The sequence below is a fragment of the Phytophthora sojae genome (genome assembly GCF_000149755.1).
Source record: "Phytophthora sojae unplaced genomic scaffold PHYSOscaffold_6, whole genome shotgun sequence".
Lineage (NCBI taxonomy): Eukaryota > Oomycota > Peronosporomycetes > Peronosporales > Peronosporaceae > Phytophthora > Phytophthora sojae.
Genome location: NW_009258120.1, coordinates 3,672,677 through 3,688,841, shown reverse-complemented (window position 1 = coordinate 3,688,841; position 16,165 = coordinate 3,672,677). Strand labels below are relative to the sequence as shown.

General features: G+C 55.5%; 8 protein-coding genes across 8 annotated transcripts; 4 read left to right on the top strand and 4 right to left on the bottom strand.

The window, feature by feature from the left end:
* Window positions 1-2,508: 2,508 nt before the first annotated feature.
* On the top strand, window positions 2,509-3,002 carry PHYSODRAFT_256192 (hypothetical protein; the record flags this gene model as incomplete). The annotated part of the gene is made up of 2 exons (XM_009533194.1): window positions 2,509-2,558; window positions 2,615-3,002. The coding sequence occupies 2 exons, from the start codon at window positions 2,509-2,511 to the stop codon at window positions 3,000-3,002; spliced, it is 438 nt and encodes a 145-aa protein (XP_009531489.1).
* A 1,935-nt stretch (window positions 3,003-4,937) lies between these two features.
* Window positions 4,938-5,454, top strand: PHYSODRAFT_303356 (hypothetical protein; the record flags this gene model as incomplete). Its single annotated transcript, XM_009533193.1, has 2 exons — window positions 4,938-5,187; window positions 5,270-5,454. 2 exons carry the CDS (start codon window positions 4,938-4,940, stop codon window positions 5,452-5,454), a joined length of 435 nt encoding a protein of 144 aa, XP_009531488.1.
* A 201-nt stretch (window positions 5,455-5,655) lies between these two features.
* On the top strand, window positions 5,656-7,433 carry PHYSODRAFT_514136 (hypothetical protein; the record flags this gene model as incomplete). Its single annotated transcript, XM_009533192.1, has 3 exons — window positions 5,656-5,769; window positions 5,892-6,719; window positions 6,789-7,433. 3 exons carry the CDS (start codon window positions 5,656-5,658, stop codon window positions 7,431-7,433), a joined length of 1,587 nt encoding a protein of 528 aa, XP_009531487.1.
* A 995-nt stretch (window positions 7,434-8,428) lies between these two features.
* On the bottom strand, window positions 8,429-9,332 carry PHYSODRAFT_367092 (hypothetical protein; the record flags this gene model as incomplete). The annotated part of the gene is made up of 2 exons (XM_009533191.1): window positions 8,429-8,885; window positions 8,953-9,332. Coding segments are annotated over 2 exons (837 nt in total), but the record flags the coding sequence as incomplete, so codon positions are not given.
* A 255-nt stretch (window positions 9,333-9,587) lies between these two features.
* PHYSODRAFT_355044 (Mitochondrial/chloroplast ribosomal protein L17) lies at window positions 9,588-10,469 on the top strand. Its single transcript, XM_009533190.1, has 4 exons — window positions 9,588-9,677; window positions 9,782-9,979; window positions 10,059-10,148; window positions 10,220-10,469. The coding sequence occupies exons 1-4, from the start codon at window positions 9,613-9,615 to the stop codon at window positions 10,311-10,313; spliced, it is 447 nt and encodes a 148-aa protein (XP_009531485.1). The 5' UTR covers window positions 9,588-9,612; the 3' UTR covers window positions 10,314-10,469.
* A 9-nt stretch (window positions 10,470-10,478) lies between these two features.
* Window positions 10,479-11,321, bottom strand: PHYSODRAFT_511864 (hypothetical protein; the record flags this gene model as incomplete). The annotated part of the gene is made up of 1 exon (XM_009533189.1): window positions 10,479-11,321. One exon carries the CDS (start codon window positions 11,319-11,321, stop codon window positions 10,479-10,481), a length of 843 nt encoding a protein of 280 aa, XP_009531484.1.
* A 1,741-nt stretch (window positions 11,322-13,062) lies between these two features.
* PHYSODRAFT_352011 (hypothetical protein) lies at window positions 13,063-14,290 on the bottom strand (the record flags this gene model as incomplete). Its single annotated transcript, XM_009533188.1, has 2 exons — window positions 13,276-14,290; window positions 13,063-13,200 (listed from the first exon to the last, which is right to left on the bottom strand). Exons 1-2 carry the CDS (start codon window positions 14,065-14,067, stop codon window positions 13,063-13,065), a joined length of 930 nt encoding a protein of 309 aa, XP_009531483.1. The 5' UTR covers window positions 14,068-14,290.
* An 883-nt stretch (window positions 14,291-15,173) lies between these two features.
* On the bottom strand, window positions 15,174-15,854 carry PHYSODRAFT_303351 (hypothetical protein; the record flags this gene model as incomplete). Its single annotated transcript, XM_009533187.1, has 1 exon — window positions 15,174-15,854. One exon carries the CDS (start codon window positions 15,852-15,854, stop codon window positions 15,174-15,176), a length of 681 nt encoding a protein of 226 aa, XP_009531482.1.
* Window positions 15,855-16,165: the final 311 nt, after the last annotated feature.

Here is a 16,165-nt window from a genome sequence, read left to right as displayed (position 1 = left end):
GTTATAGTCAACAAAGTGTCCTAATAGGACAACTGCCCGTTCTAGGCAGTTAAGTGTCCTAGTAGGACAGCTCTCGGTTATTACTCGACTAAGTGTCCTAATAGGACAGATCCTCATTTAGGTGAATTGTTGTTGTCCTATTAGGACAGATTTCGGTAAGTGAATCGTGGCTGTCCTATTAGGACAGCTCCTAACCAGCCCGTTCGTCCTAAAACGAGCTGTGTTGTCCTAATTTTTGGTACCGTTTATGAGCAAACTGCAAGTAATATACCGCATTTTTTAGGACAATAGGACATCTTAGGACGTCTATTAGGATGTGTTATCTTTTACCGAGTGCATATCAAACGCCAGCCACTGATAATATCAAAAGCGTGGTATAATAGCTTCGTGAAATGTGGACGGAGTAATTTACCGAGTTGTGCAGGCCGTGGGACTGTCGAATGCATGGCTTTATCCTACCCAATCGTGCTCTCTCAAATTCAGGCCGGCCAAGGTCTGCATGGGACCACCTTCACCGAATGACACGACAGTTTTTCAGATCTTTGTCAAACCGGATAGCAGCTGAAGATAGAGTTTAAACTGACCTGGTGCAACGTGTTTGGTGCCCCACACGCTTGGGGTTTGGTCGCGACCGTGCTGATGCGGTCGAAAGTCCGGATGGCCGACAGTGTCCAAGCGTAAGACACTGCACCGGTGCGTGCCCGACTGGCAGCAACACCTACTTTATTTAGATGAACTAGCGCGGTGTCAACCACCGACTAACTACAAATACACGTCTACGTCGAACGCGCACGACTCAGTTCCGTAGTCGCTCTTCTAGCCACTCGGGCGTACGCCCACACGCGCCTGCCCTACTCGTCGCAGCCGTCGAAGAACTCGGAAGCCACGTGCTTCCTGTTCGCCACTCTGCTGTCGTTCACGCCGCAGCCGTCCACCGAGGTCGTCGTTAGTGTCCACCGCCGTTCGTCCACCTGTCGTTCGTCCGTTCACCGCTTGTTGCGCTTGCTGCCAAACGCGCGTTCCTCGGGCCTGCTCGCTGGCCGTCAAAACCCAAAGTGAGCTCCGTCGTGGGGCTCGCGGAGTCCAGCGGGCCCGAAGATCCAGTAGATCCCTCGGTACCGCGCAGCAGATCCTGCCGACCACAATGCCAGCCGGATTCACGTCCCACGCTGCCGTCTACTTCAACGCCGTCGTACAGCGTGGTTGCCGCGCCCACCGTCTCGTCCTTCGCCGTGTCGTCGGCCTCCTTACACTGGAATACTTGAGGTCCGTTCCCCTGAAAGGTGCACAGCGATAAATTTGATGCTACAACAGCATTCGTTAGAGGCATCGGGCTCGCTACGGCTCGGTCATACGACGATGATTAGCATCATTTTGCTAATTGCAGCAGAAAGGACCTGGCAGCGGAGAGAAACCCCACAAGTCGAACTCAAATAATGTTTCGTGTTGAGGGTCATTGTGGCAAATCACTTGAAAACAACGTGCGTACACGTGCATGTAGACGTGTGCCAGTTTACTCAACTAGAAATCGTCGATCACAGTCAAAAACTGTGGATGTTTGCCAACTTCCGCGGTGCAGTCGTCGCGATATTCAGGTAATGCGCCTAAACGCATGGTCAACTGCAACAGCCAAATACCTTGGATCATCAATTGCCTGGGCTACCAAAGGATGCCGGTCGCCACGTAGTCCAGAATATCAAGGAGATGACGCCAAATGCAACAGCTTCATGCAAAAGTGTTGCCATCGTACGCCCAAATCACATCAACGCCGCCTCACTAACTACGAGCTGCCAACCATCTGTTGCTCTTTAAACCACCTCATCCACGGGAGGTCGACGGAACATTGTTACAAATGGCAAAATCGACGGCAGCACTGTATCCTTGGCGTGGCATTCACGTTCCGTTGCACAATCCACAGGGGTAGACAGCGCCATGCTGTGACCGCGATTCAAGATCACACTGCTGCTAGCGGTTTGCACTGCGACTCGTTGAAGATGGCTATCATTTGAATCCAAATCACCATGGCTGGGAACATTCAGGAGGCTTGCAGCAGCGCGCAGCTCGAAGACCACCTCGACACGAGCCGAAATACAGAAATACAGCCGCACTCTGTCCGGGACCTGAGCACGGCCAGTTAGCTCAATATAGCCTCGGCAACGGCCTCTGAAATGACGTCGCTACTGCGACGGCAAACAATATATAGCTACAGCCAATTCTTTATCGTCGGCATTATTTTGTGCAGCGTGAAGCGCCGCATGAAGTCGTCAAAGCCGGTGATGAAGGTCTGTGTGTGCGTGTGTGTGTGTGGCTGTGCATCTCTGAGCTCGTTGAGAATACGGAATCCCGTCACAAGGTCTCTTTTCGATCGGTCACGATAGGGTTATCCTACCTGGACCTCGTGGCGAGTCACCCCGGGAAAATCAATGCGGCTGAAGAACCGTACAATGCATGGCACACAGTATTTAATTCATAGTCGCGCGGCACAGCCAGCAAGCCCCCAAGTCCAGCATGTCCTCCCCCTTCAATGAGCTGCAATCGACCGTGCCGCTCCTCATGATGTGCGGCTACCGAAGCAAGATCTGCACCAATCCCCGCGCCATCAAGTCGACGGCAGCCTTCACGGGCTCTGCGAATTCCACCGCCGCAAGGCGAACGCCAGTCAGAAGCGTCTACATCAGCGCCAGCGCGAGGCGAGACTGAAGCGCAAGCTCGGTGAGGCTGAGGCGGAGGCAGTAGAGTCGAGGCTGACGAAGAAGGTCTGTCCAAGTATGCAAGACACTTTCGACCCGACCACGATCGACCCGATTCCCCACGAAGCCCCTTTCATCCGTGCAACAGCGTGTACTGTTGGTACCCACGCGGAGCAGCTCGTCAACCCGAACTTTATGATGGAGTTGTCGATGCCTCTGCCTTTCACGGCATTTTCGCCTCTAGAGACGACGCAGTGGACCCCGTCGAACCTGCAACCGGCCCAAGACGAAGCCGGCTCAGCTATCGTGTAGCAAGGGGGTTAATATGTGTAAACATGCTAAGTACCAAACCTCAAGAAATCGAAGATGACTAAGCTTCGTGCAGCTGAGAACGAGAACAGAGGAAACTTTGGGATGACTTCAGCCTGGAAAACCGTGTCCAGCTCACTGATTCGGGTCGCTATAAAAGAGCTTCTCGATTAACAAGGACCCCTGCTCGAGTATCCTCGACAAGACAGCCCGCCGAGTGTGGAGTATATGCAGGTTCGTGTAGTACATGTACCATGTTTTGTTGAAGTCAAACCCTCCCAAGATTTCTGACGGGCATTCCTCGGCTACTACACCTTTTCAACTTCAAAACTGCATTCCAAGTTCAATTCTGCATAAGGTAAGTTCAAAACTGCACGAGCAGAGACCAGGCTAGCTTCGTACTTTTATACACAGCTCATTGGTTGGCACGCAGCACAGCTAGCCAATAGGCAAATTGTACTCTATAATCGTATACGATGATAGATATCATACAGTTTGTAATATACATTTATAGAGTATTGTTGTTTTGATGTTACCTTTTGCTGTTTTGAACTTACAATTTGCAGTTTTGAAGTTGAAAAGGTGTAGCTACCCACCACAACTTTTGCGCGCACTAAGGGTAATGCGACCGGTCTTCGGCCACTTAATTTTGATATAAGTTTTCTTTTGAACGGCTGCACCAATTTCGGCTTGAAAACCACCATTGTAAAGCGCAGAATCTCGTTTGACTCGTGTGCGATTTATAGCTTTGTGGGGTGAGGCGTGTGATCAAGATCGACGAGCGGACATTATGCTTCGATTGAGATTATTTTCAATCGCCTCCCTTTTTTCGGCTACCTGTCGATACAAATAGCAAATCAAAATGAAGCAGATGACCTGTAATCTGCAGAAGCGAACTTTGGCAACTAATTTCAGCGAATAAACCTTCTCAGGGAAATAACTGGCAGGGCTGGAGGCGCGAGTGACGTCTTGGAAATCTATACATAGCTTTGGATATCAAAACAGTGCTTGTGGTGGTGAGTTGCAGCCAACTATTTCAGGCGTCTCCAGGATACCATCCGGCTTCACTTACGTTTACACCTTTTCAACTTCAAAACTGCAAATTGTAAGTTCAAAACAGCAAAAGGTAACATCAAAACAACAATACTCTATAAATGTATATTACAAACTGAATGATATCAATCATCGTATACGATTATAGAGTACAATTTACCTATTGGCTAGCTATGCTGCGTGCCAACCAATGAGCTGTGTATAAAAGTACGAAGCTAGCCTGGTCTCTGCTCGTGCAGTTTTGAACTTACCTTTTGCTGTTTTGAACTTACAATTTGCAGTTTTGAAGTTGAAAAGGTGTAGTATTGAGAAAACGTACGATCTGCTTATGTGCTGCGCATGCACGCTCCTGGCCCACTTATCCCGTGCACTTTACTATGGAGCCACTTCAGCGCGCGCTATCGGCCTCGATTCTTGTCCGACGCTACCCAAACTTGGATGCAGTGCTAGCTCTAGACATATTTTCGCATTCACCCCAGACCCACAGGTCTAGCCCCCAATCTAGCAATGCAGCTTTGTGTTCCCTGATTTCTGTATGAAACAGGTTTGTATGGGTTAACGTGAGGTGGTTCAGTTACCCTTACTCAGTATTTGATCGGTCACCCCTGCTCATTACGTCCCCACTCTTTGAAGAATCCCTCCGGCCGCGCCGGCCGCGGATATCGCAGTAAGATAGTACACAAGCTTTGCCAACTCCACCGACGCAAGTTGAGCGCTTATTACCCCATCAGCACTCGTGAGGGTGATAGCTACCCATACAACGCTGACGCAACCTGCGGATACTGGAAGTACTTCGGCTCGACACTGTTTTCGTCTACAATGTATACATCATAGGTACATGGTACCGCTTCAATCGACACTGAAGTTGAAGTGGAGTGCCCCTGCATGCCGCCAGACTTCGAATGCTGGCGACGCCACCGGCAACTGGCTGTAGCTGGCTGGCTAGCAATATTTTACACCTTGCCGCTCGCTTCGCTCACACCGCTTCATATTCATTTCTACCTCGTTCGAAGCAACATCAAGCAACAGTTTACTACAATGACGATCTCCGTGACTCCAGGGACAGCGTGGTCGACGGAATCGCAGCCGCGGCTGCCCCCTCTTGCCCCCAAGGCCCCACTACTGCTCACGTCTGGTGAGTCGCCGGAGTCCACGACGTCGTCGATGCTGCTGCTGCCTCCTCGACCGAGTACTATGGCCTTCATCGCGGCCGGTAGACGCCGGTCGCCCTCGCGCAAACAAGGCGGCGGCTCTCGCGGCCAAGATGGCCAAGATCCTGGAGGCTGAGGCGGCCGAGAGGGAAAAGGAGAACGAGAACAGGTTCCAAGAGCTCACCGACGAGGAAGCTGCTGTGCTCGAGCAACAGATCGAGCAGCAAGAGGCACTCGTTGCTGCAGCCTAAGGGTTCAAGTGCCTGCAATGCCTGATAGTCATTGCCGTCTGTTGCCGTTCAACACCATCAAGTACGACAAAGAGGTCAACAAGACCTTGAAGTTGCCTATTTTACGCTTAAGTTGCTTTAAAATCCCATAAGTTGCGCAAATCCGAGTCCGTTACCCATTTCGCCAGAACCGAACTTGCTGACACGTCACCTTGTTGCGCCATGGCCTTCCAGCACCTCGCGACGTCGCTGGCGCTGCTTTCTCTGTGCGTGCGCGCCTCGGACTGGCGCGGGATCTCTCCCGAGCTGCAGCAGAAGCTCAGCGCCGTCTCCAGCGTACGTACACACATGCCTGCTATTCTCTAAAAAGTTTAACACTAGCTTAAACTTCCCACGTCTCAGAACGTTTATGCCAATTATTCTCTAACCAGTTCTCGACACTATCCATATGCATGTAGTTCACGTGCGACAACGGGCAGCAGCGCCTGGAGCTCTCGCGCATTAATGACAATTATTGCGACTGCGCGGACGGCAGCGACGAGCCCGGCACGTCGGCCTGCTCGCACACGGCCGCGGTGTTCCACTGCGCCAACGCGGGCTTCTTCGCCGCGGACGTGCCGACGTCACGCGTGAACGACGGCGTCTGCGACTGCTGCGACGGCTCGGACGAGTACGCGAGCGGCGCGGGCTGCGCGTCGGACTGCGCGGCTCGCATGCAGAGCTTCAAGGCCGACAAGAAGGACCTGATCGAGCAGGTGGAGGCCGGGCTCAAGGACCGCGTGGCGCTGGCCGCGGAGGCGCAGAAGCTCTGGGACGAGCAGCAGCAGAAGAAGGCGGAGGTCGAGGCCTCGGCCGCGTCGCTGCGCGTGATGGCGGAGCAGTTGGAGGCCCGCAAGGGGGAGGAGGAGAGGCTGGAGCAGGAGGAGAAGCAGAGCCGCGTGCAGGCCAGCAAGCAGGAGATCTTGAGTCAGTTGGGGCTGCTGGGGCTGTCGAAGGAGCAATTAGCGTCCATTATCCTCGAGATCGGACGCAACGGCGTCTCGGCCAAGCACGAGCTGATCCCGATCATCCGCAAGGAGCGGGGGGCGGCTCGTGAAGGGGACGAGGATCTGCCCAAGACGCCGATGGAGGAGCAGGATGAGGCTTTTAAGGTCAGGGACGAGGAGAGGCAGAAGGAGACGCGCCGCATTGAGAAGCTCATTGAAGAGCGGAAGGAGAGAGAGGAGAAGAAGGCGCAGGAGGCGAAGGAGGCGCTGGAGAAGGCTGCGGCCGAGGCGGCTGAAGGAGTCGAAGCTGCTGAGACACAGGCCGAGCCGGAGACTGAAGCTCCGGCTGCGGCCGAGGAGGAACAGGAGGAGGAGGAGGATCTGACGCTGCCGGAGGTGGAGACGCGTCCTATTGACAAGCTCTACGAGGAGCTGGCGGCTAGCGAGCGCTACGAGCGAAGCCAAGCGCTGGTGACGCGTAAGCAGCACGAGGACACGAAGAAGGAGCTGGAGGAGAAGGAGAAAGAGCTGTCCGAGGTCCAGAAGGTGCTGGAGAAGGACTACGGCGTCGACCACGTCTACTTCGCCCTGCGTGAAAAGTGTGTGGAATCGAACGCGGGCCAGTACAAGTACAAGATCTGCTTCTTCGGCAAGGCGACTCAGGACCACACCAAGTTGGGCGACATGGAGGAGTTTGAGAAGCTCAATGCGTCCGATGACGAGGGCTCTGTTGATGGTGCTTCGGCCTCAGTCGATACCGCTGTTGAGGAGATCAAGTTCTCGAATGGACAGAAGTGCTGGAACGGCCCGAACCGATCCATGACGGTGAAGCTCGAGTGTGGCCCTGAGCCGATGGAGCTCTTCAACATTGAAGAGCCCAGCACCTGCGTGTACTCTGCAAAGCTGCGTGCGCCTGCGGTATGCAGCGAGGAGCATCGCGAGCGGATCATGCAGTTCGACTCGGCCAAGGTCACTCCTCACCACATCGAAATTGAGGTCCCGGCCACGCCGTGAGTTGATTTAGAGTCGCTGTGAGCGTAGGCGATGCTTTGGTCGTGGTGCCTTGCAGTGCAACTTGCACCCGTGCCACTCGCCCACGCGATACAAAGTGAAAGATTTGTCATGAATGCAGATAAACTAAAAGCAACGGAGAGAGATGTCGAACCGTTTAGCTTAGTTTGTGGAGCTTTGTGGGTGTTGTTTCAAGATATGCAAGTGGAATCGCCAAAGCTTCCTAGTATGCAAGCCTAGAATGGATTCGAAGGGTTATAGCCTTGGTTTGCGGCGGCGCCGCCACCCCACATTTGCTGAGGCATTTGCTGTTGCTGCTGCATCGGGAACCCTCCAGGGAATCCTTGCTGGGGCTGCTGGAAGCCCATTTGTGGTTGCCCCATGTGCCCCATGTGAGGTTGTTGTCCCATTTGCTGCTGCCCCATGCGTTGTCCCGGCATGCCGCCGTACAGAAGAGCTGGAGGCGGAGCGTCAATTTCTGCAAACGGATCCACTTCTGCCGCGTGAGGAACCATCGCGGGTGGTGGTGCAGGGGTCGACGAGGCAGGAGCAGCGTCGAAGTCGAAGACGCTTGCAGCTGCAGGAGCTTGCTGCTTGACGGGGTCCGGTGGAAGGGCGAACGGATCCACCTTGGCAGGTCCTGGAGCGAACGCATTGCTGCCTCCGCTCTGGCCAAAGCCTCCAGTCTGACCGAACGATGTTGGAGACGGGAAACTTGCGAAGTCTGCAAACCCTTCCGACGATGCAGCCCAAGTTGTATCGAACGCACTCGGTGCTGCAGCCTTAGCGGCCGGAGGTTTGCTATCCGAGATGGTGGGGTTGAAGTCCATACCCAGCAAGTCTCCAGCATCAGCCGATTTGCTCGCAACTGTTTCCTTCCGAGCCTCGGTCTTCTTGGTTGCTGCTGGGGGCTCATCCTTGGCCTTCTCCTTCTTCTTCTTCGATGCACCAGGTAGAGGGGGTAGTGGGCGCCCGCAAATGACCTCATCGATGCACTCCATGACGTGCTCGATGGTGGCACGCTTCTCCACATCAGCCGTGAGCATGCGCGCAATGATGGCGTGCACGTCCGGCGAGTACGGCGAGTTCGAAGGGATCGTGTAGCGGTCGGTGCGCAGTCCTTCGAGCGGGAAGGGCGACTTGAAAAACGCCATGCTGTAGAGCACACAGCCCATGGCCCAGACATCCACAGCCTCCGTCAGTTCACCCGAGCCGAACATGGCGGTTCCTTCCACATCAGCCAGCTCGGGTGAGCGATACATGGCGGTCGTGCGCTTGGACACATTATCGGATTCGCGCATGCGATCCGCCTTGGTAGCGAGCGACTGTGGGCCTTCCACACACGACCCGAAGTCACACAACTTGTACACGCCTTCCTTCCCCAGCAGGAAGTTCTCGAGCTTGAGATCGCGGTGCGCAATCGGCGGATTATGCGCGTGCAGCATAGCAACCGGCCTATCATGGAACAAAGGTCTCAGTAAGTAAGTAGTTATCCAATGGTCATGCATGTCCCACAACGTACTCGCAGAGGCTTCTGAATGTGCGCAGCAGCTCGTGCTGCGCGAAGCGCTTGGTGCCCATCTTGACCATGTTCTCCTGCAGGTGCCCACCGGGGCAGTACTCCATGAGGATGAAGACCTCGCTCTTGTCACCTCTGGCCTTGCTGGTCTGCGAGGACACGAACTGCACCACCTGCGGGTGGCTCAGCCGTTGATGCAGTCGAATCTCGCTCGCGATCCAGTCGGCCGTCTGCTCGTTGTGCGCCACGAGGCGCTTGAGCACGAGAGGCGCAGCAGTCGGCGGCGCGCGCACATCTTTGACCAGGAAGATGAAGGACGAGCCTCCTTCGCCCAGGTACTGCACGGCCTCCACCTCGTAGCGCCCCACTACCATGCGCTTGCCCACTTGCTGCTGTACGTTGCCCATACGTGCTGACAGAGATGGAAGCTCTAGGACCTCTTGCAGCTCGAGGGGGAAAATATAGCACTGAGACCGTGTGCCTCTTCAAGAGCCGCATAACGGACAACTTCAACAAGTGAGGTTGCACGAAGGTACTAACACCTTCAAGCAACACTCATGTATTTGGTGGGATGTACACAATACATTCGTGCAACATTTTTCAGCTCGAGGGGAGCACCTCGACGCATTCGTGACCACAGGAAGCCTTGGACACTGCAGGACGATGAAGCACCGCGTCGCCTTCCGCAAGCTCAACCGCACGTCGGCCCATCGCCAGGCCATGCTGCGGTACGTGTTCCCAGCTCTCTCGCGCACCGATGCATGCCAGTTGCACCTCGCAGCTCGCCCTAGATCCGCGGTGTCAGCTAACGACGTCCCTTGCACTCTTCCAGCACCATGGTGACGCAGCTCATCGAGCACGAGCGCATCCGCACGACGCTGCCCAAGGCCAAGGAGCTGCGCCGCGTGGCTGAGCAGGTGGTCACGATGGCCAAGCAGGGCGACGAGCCCGCCCGCAAGCGCGCGCAGTCCATCCTCCGCACGCCCGAGGCCGTGACCAAGCTCTTCGACGTCGTGGGCCCCCGCTACGCGTGCGTATTGCTGCCTTTTAGATGTGTTTTACGGGGTTCTAGGTGCTAATTAGGAGGTGTTCTTGTTATTGCTGGGTAGGCTGCGTGAGGGCGGCTACACGCGCATCCTGAAGGCCGACTTCCGCAAGGGCGACGGCGCTGAGATGGCTGTGATTGAATACGTGGACCGGTGCGGAGACAGTTGGAAGATGTGAGGTTGGAGGTACATTGTGCTGACATTCGATGTATTTTGTTGTGTAGACCCGGTGAGATGCGCAAGGCGAAGCCGCCGACGGGCGTTGAGGCTGCGCGTGCGGCCTTCGAGGCTCAGGCTGAGGTTGAGGCTACGCAGTAAGCTTTGGACGTGTGAGGAAGGCCGAGATGCCGGCACCTGCGCGGTGGTGAATCCCACTGAGCAAGTGTCTTTTGATTGCCGAGACTCCATACGACCCACCCCCGCTAGAACAAGACAATCAACGCAGAAAAAGATATCTAAACGCCTTCATCGTACAGTTAACGCCTATGCTTTGCTTCCCTGTTGTGTCACCTCTTGCTCCTGTTCCTGCTCGGCTTCCTCCTCGGACTCTGCCGGTTCCGCTCCTTCAAGGTGCGCCAATCGGTCGTCCACCGTCACCATGAGCCCCTTGACCTTCTCCATCTCGTCTTTCAGCCTCGCCAGCTCGCTCCGATCCGCCGCGAGCTTCTGCATCGTGTCATTACACGCCGCCGCAGCTTGCAGCATTTGCTGGTCTGCTGCATCTTCACTCTGTTGCATGGGGTCCCCCAGCGTGTACGACGTGATCGCCTCCGTGGAGAAGCTGAAGAGGTCCCTGATGCCGTCCAGCGCCACTGGCGTCGTTAAATACTTGCGGCCGAGAACAGCCTGGCAGTTGTGACACAACAACTCGTAGAACGAGCTGCCAGCATCCAGCCCCGTGTTGGCCGTCTGTACCTCCGGAGACAGCGCCACATTGGTCACGTGACTCAGCGTCACAAGCCACAGATCCTCAGTGGAGCACACAAAGGCGTAGGAGTCTCCGAAGATGGAGCGACACGTGCTGCACTGGAACACCACGAGGGGCATGGCCGCCTCCTCTTCCTCTTCAGCCTCTTGGCTCTGCATCTCTTGCACGTGTTCAATCTCCTCCATCTCCTCTTCCTCGATCTCCTCGGACTCGGGATTGCTCGCAGCATGTCGCCGGAATGCACTGTGGCTGCTGCTGTGGCTTCTGCTACTTGAGGCGACGCGCGTCGCCGTCTGCGGCGTCACTAGCGTCCGCGCTTTCTTGTGGGAGGGCGTTCGGACCACGTCCACACCCGCGTCGCGTCCGGCGTGGTGGCGTTTATGAGGAGCTCCGTTCATCTTTTTCGGCGATGAAGCTTTGACCCAATTCTTGACTTGGGAAACTCGGGAAACGTTAGGTAAACTCTTGTCTTGGTTTTTGTATGTTGCAGATCGGGACTTGGCGCGAATGAAGGTGATTGGCTAGATTGAAATGGGCAACTATGGTTGAATATGACGAGTTATCCGACCTTACTTATTTATTGTATGCCTATTAACAGCCAATTACAGCATTTGTATTTATTTGCGCCAATCATAGGGATGTCATGGCAGAGTTTCGGCCAATATATTGCGATAGGGTTAGGGAAGTCCGATATCCGACGCTGTCGGACGTATCGGGTCGGAGGGACTTGCAAAATATGTGTATGTCTATACAAATTCTTAGATAAACTCGTATCACACGCATATATCCCATTTATCCGACCTTATCGGACCTGTACCATAATTGAGGTACATATGCAGTATTTGAAACTGAAAATGGCCATCTCGACGTCGTGATGTAGCAATGTATGAGCGTGCATGGTGTGTATAATGAGCGCGGAAGGGAAGCCGCTAGGCATGTACATTAACAGTGGAGGAGTTTTATTAAATATACGTTTATTATATAACGAATAATCTCATAACAATGCAGCGTGGTTGGCATCGTGCAGCCCGCACGTGCTGCGTGCTCATGCAGCGGGCAGCACCCAGCTCTTGGGCCGAGCAGCATGCCGCCAGCCCTTCCAGGTAAGGCACTAGCACTCGCGGGGTCTTCACGGCGGCGGCGGTGGTGGCAGCTGCTTCTGCGGGCCGCGGGGCTGCCGGGAGGGCGCGCCGCAGCTTGCAGGCGCTCACCCAACGGGCAGCCTGCCGGCCGCCCTGCCGGGCAAGTCATCAAGGTTCTCCGGGCAGCCGTCCGCCCCGCCACCGCCCCACCAACCAGTCGCCGTCCTACTGCTGCCTGCCGCCTCGCCGTCCAGCCAGCCACCGACCTGCCTCCGCTCCGCCGACCTGCCGCCGCTTCGCCAGTCCTTCCTGCCGCCGTCGTCCTGCGGCTTCACCGTCGTCCTGGAGCCTGCTTCCTGCCGCTGCCTTCCTGCGGCCGGAGTCCCTCGGCGCCACCGCCGCTGCCTCCGGCACTCTGCCCTCCAACGCTAGAATAAAAATGAGCAAAAGTGTAATCGGTGTGTGGCCCACAACATAATACACAAACTTATATATTTGTTTTTAGAGTCCATCCTTGTAGGGTACCATGTTTTTGGTACAGGTCCGATAGGTCCGATAGTCGGATATTTCATGGTATGGAATGAGGAACTCTACGGTATTGTAGTATGGCAAAAATGGTGGCGTCACGGAGGACGCTCCGTGGTGTCTTTGTTTGTTTGTTGGTTAGTTCCATGGTCGAGTTAGCAGACAAAGCTCTATCACTGTCTATCTGCGTCCCCCGTTGTTCCGTGTGGAACCGTCGAAATCTATGCCACTCATACGTGAAAAAGGCTCGGGTGAGCCCTGATATGCCCAGCAGCAAGTTGAAGCGAAGTCCGTCGAACTCGCCTACTGCTCTCCTGCTGCGGTGGTGTAAATTTATCTCACTTTATCCGTAGATAAACAACATCCTTGCGGTGGATTCTGCCGGCGTTTCTTCTTGTCTTGTCGCTGCTTGATGAATATTTGGCTGTCGGTGTTGTTGCTGTCCAAAATCTCCATCGCGGTCGTCTCTTTTTCTTGTTCTTGTTGTTTTCCTTTATACAATGTCGGTTGTCGCGCCACACGCTGCCCAGACCTAGAAGAACGTCTGGGTGCCATTGCCGTTGCCGTTGTTGCGGAAAGAGGCGTACTGCGGGTGCAGGTCGGCAAACCACGGGTGCGACATCGCAGCGCGGGCCGAAATGCGGCTGCTGGGGTCGTACACCAAAAGACGCTGCATCAAGCAAACACACCAACAAAAGTTAGCATTAACAACAGCAATAAATCAACACATGAGCTGCAAACTCACCGAGAGCAGGTCGAGACCGACGCGGTCCAGCTGCGGCACGACCTTGGACAGCGGCTGCGGACGCCACTGCGGGAACGACGTCTTGTAGTCCGGCAACGTCGAAACTCCGGGCCAGAGCGCCTCATTCGGCGTGCCCAGCACTCTGAAAATCCTGAACAGCTCGTCAATCTCGGAGTCGCCCGGGAACAGCGGCTGCTTGTTGACCATCTCAGCAAAGATGCAGCCAATGGACCACGAGTCCACGGGCGTGGAGTAGTGCTTGGCACCCAACAGCACCTCAGGTGCTCGGTACCACAATGTCACGACCTCGTGCGTGTAGCGTCTCAACGGGACGCCGTACTCTCTCGCCAGGCCGAAGTCTCCGAGCTTGAGGTTGCCGTACTGGTCAATGAGCAGGTTCTGCGGCTTGAGGTCGCGATGCAGCACGCGGTTGGCGTGGCAGAAGGCAATGCCAGCCAATAGCTGGTACAGGTAGCTCTTGACCTGGTACACCTCCATCCTGGCCGGCAGCTTCTCAAGACAGCGCTTGAGGTCCTGCTCCACGAACTCGAAGACGAGATAGAGCTTGTTCTTCTGGTACACGGCATCGTACAGGTACACGACGTTCGGGTGCGAGGACAGCTCCTTGAGCAGCGAGATCTCGCGCATGGCAGTGGACGGGATGCCCTCCTCGTCGGGCTCCAGCCGGATCTTCTTGAGTGCCACGATGCGGCCGGTAGTCAGGTCCCGCGCCTTGTACACGATGCCGTAGGTGCCCTCGCCCACCTTCTCCACCTTCTGGTAGTTCTCCATTTTGGCTTAAAGTTGTTCACTTAAAGTTGCAAGTTTAAGGGAATAATGCAGGTTAGGTAGGTGGGGGTGGTGTTAAACGCTTTGCGTCGAGCGCAAGAGTTGCGTGGGACGACGAGAATGTTGTCCAGAGGGTTGTGGTGGTGCTGGGAGCGGGAAGTGTCGTCTAAGACACGCGCCACGGCGACGGAAGGGAAGTGCGGCTCGGCGTGAGTCCTCGAGGCCACCAAGAATCGAGGACTGTCGTGGGCTGAACACCTGACCGCGATTTGACTTGGGTTCACTATATCGTTCAGAACATCGGGAATTGGAATGTGGTGCACCGTGTTTTGATTCTAGAAACTACAAACAGCCACCTGAATCATGTGCGTAGCTAGATTTCCAGGTTGAAGCGACAGAGTGAGTCCGCGGCTTCCTCGCCGTTTGTACCTGGTTTCCTTCTCCGTGCAGCTACCACAAGTTTCACCATCGTCGCGCATGGATGGTTGCGACGTTCTTGGTGCTCCTTTTGTCGAGAAGGTATGGGTCTGTCAGCCTCAGAAAAGATGGAGGCTGCAACAGCATTGACGAATATCCTGTATCCTCGATGTCTCGCATGATGTGAGCACAAAATGGGAAGCAAGAGGATGCAGCCGCGGCTGCGTGCTGTCCACCAGGTATTAATAAGTCGCGAAGAGCACCACGGTGGCAGGAGAACTGCAGGTCAATCTTGCTCCGAGGTGGTAAAAACGATTATTAGGCGGTCAGCTCTATCGTAGAGAGCTGCAAATTCTCCAACATTCAGTATAACTTGAGGTGGTACAGTGTACCGGCGATGGATACACTGTAGACGAAGACTTGCGACCTTGGCTTGCTGTAGACGGCAGTGGTGTTTATTGATATTCTTCTGCTTCATCTGCGCTGCATCTACGGCTGGTTTCCTTTGGCCAGCTTCTTTATCTTCGGCTAAATACTTTTAAACTTATCAGGGCTATATACTTACTATCTATCAACTTGCGCACGCGGGGCATGCGCTAAGAAAACTGTGCGTCCGACACGCTCGGGAACTCGGTATTCGCGCCGCCCGGATCTGGGTCTGCATCGGGGGGAGCCGCAGCGGCGCCGCGCCTTCAAACGTTCACAACGGACGGCGACGGAAAGAACTGCGGCGTGCTGCAGTGCACGACCGGGGCTGCGTCGCTCTGCTCCTCGTCGCTGCTGAACAGCAGTGCCTCCAAGATCTCCAGGTCGTGCTGGTCGAACAGCGGGATGCTCGGCGTCTGCTGCTGCTGGGGCCGTGGCTGCTGAGGCGGTATCTCCATCGCCGGGTACACGGGCATGCTCATGCTGATCGTCATGTTGGGCGGCGACATGGGCTTGACGCCGACCGGACTGCGCATGGCGCCGACGGGGGTGCGCTGCGTCCTGCTGTAGCGGAAGCTCTGTCCTGCCGCCATGGCGGCGACCGAGGCGTGGCTGTGTGTCCGCTGCATCTGCATCTGCTGCTGGGCCTGAATCTGCTGCAATTGCTGGGCCTGTTGCTGCCGCTGGAGCTCCTTCTGCTGCTGCTTCATGACGCGGCGCCGGTGGTCGAGGCGCATCTGGTTGCGGTTGGCCTTCTTGCGGTGCATGGCGCAGAACTTGTGCAGCCCGCCGCTCTTCTTGTGCGTGCGCTGGTTCTCGCAGCGCTTGCTCGAGTATTGGCAGCGCAGTTCCTCGGGCACAGCGGCGGGTGAGCCGCTGCTGCTGATGTCGTTGAGCTCCTCGGAGAACGAGGTCTCCGTTAGATCCACTGGGAACTTGTCCGTCATGCTGATAGGATGTTGTCTGTCTGTTGGTCTTCCTTCGGTGTGAGCTGTGGCTGGCACGGGGCAAATTGAGGTGTGAGCTGCACATGAGCTCGGTCCGTGCCGCCTCAAGAGCGCCGTAGGACAAGTGCCGAACCGTAAACACCGAAACAGCCCTCGTCATTGCTTCTAGAAGAGAAGACGCATACAGGCCGGCGGAACGCCGGCACTGCTCGATATCCAGCGGAAAAATTTGTGCTGCGAAATGGGGGTTTTCTGGCGTCGTGATTGGTTCAAATCCAGCGAGCGGAGGTATGAGTGTTGGTCGAAGGATT

Excerpts from the sequence above, each read along its gene's own strand:
- PHYSODRAFT_355044 (XM_009533190.1), top strand. The coding sequence starts at position 9,613 with ATGAAGCACCGCGTCGCCTTCCGCAAGCTCAACCGCACGTCGGCCCAT. Across the intron at positions 9,980-10,058 it reads GTCGTGGGCCCCCGCTACGC|GCTGCGTGAGGGCGGCTACA; the intron begins GTGCGTATTGCT and ends ATTGCTGGGTAG. Across the intron at positions 10,149-10,219 it reads GTGATTGAATACGTGGACCG|ACCCGGTGAGATGCGCAAGG; the intron begins GTGCGGAGACAG and ends TTTGTTGTGTAG.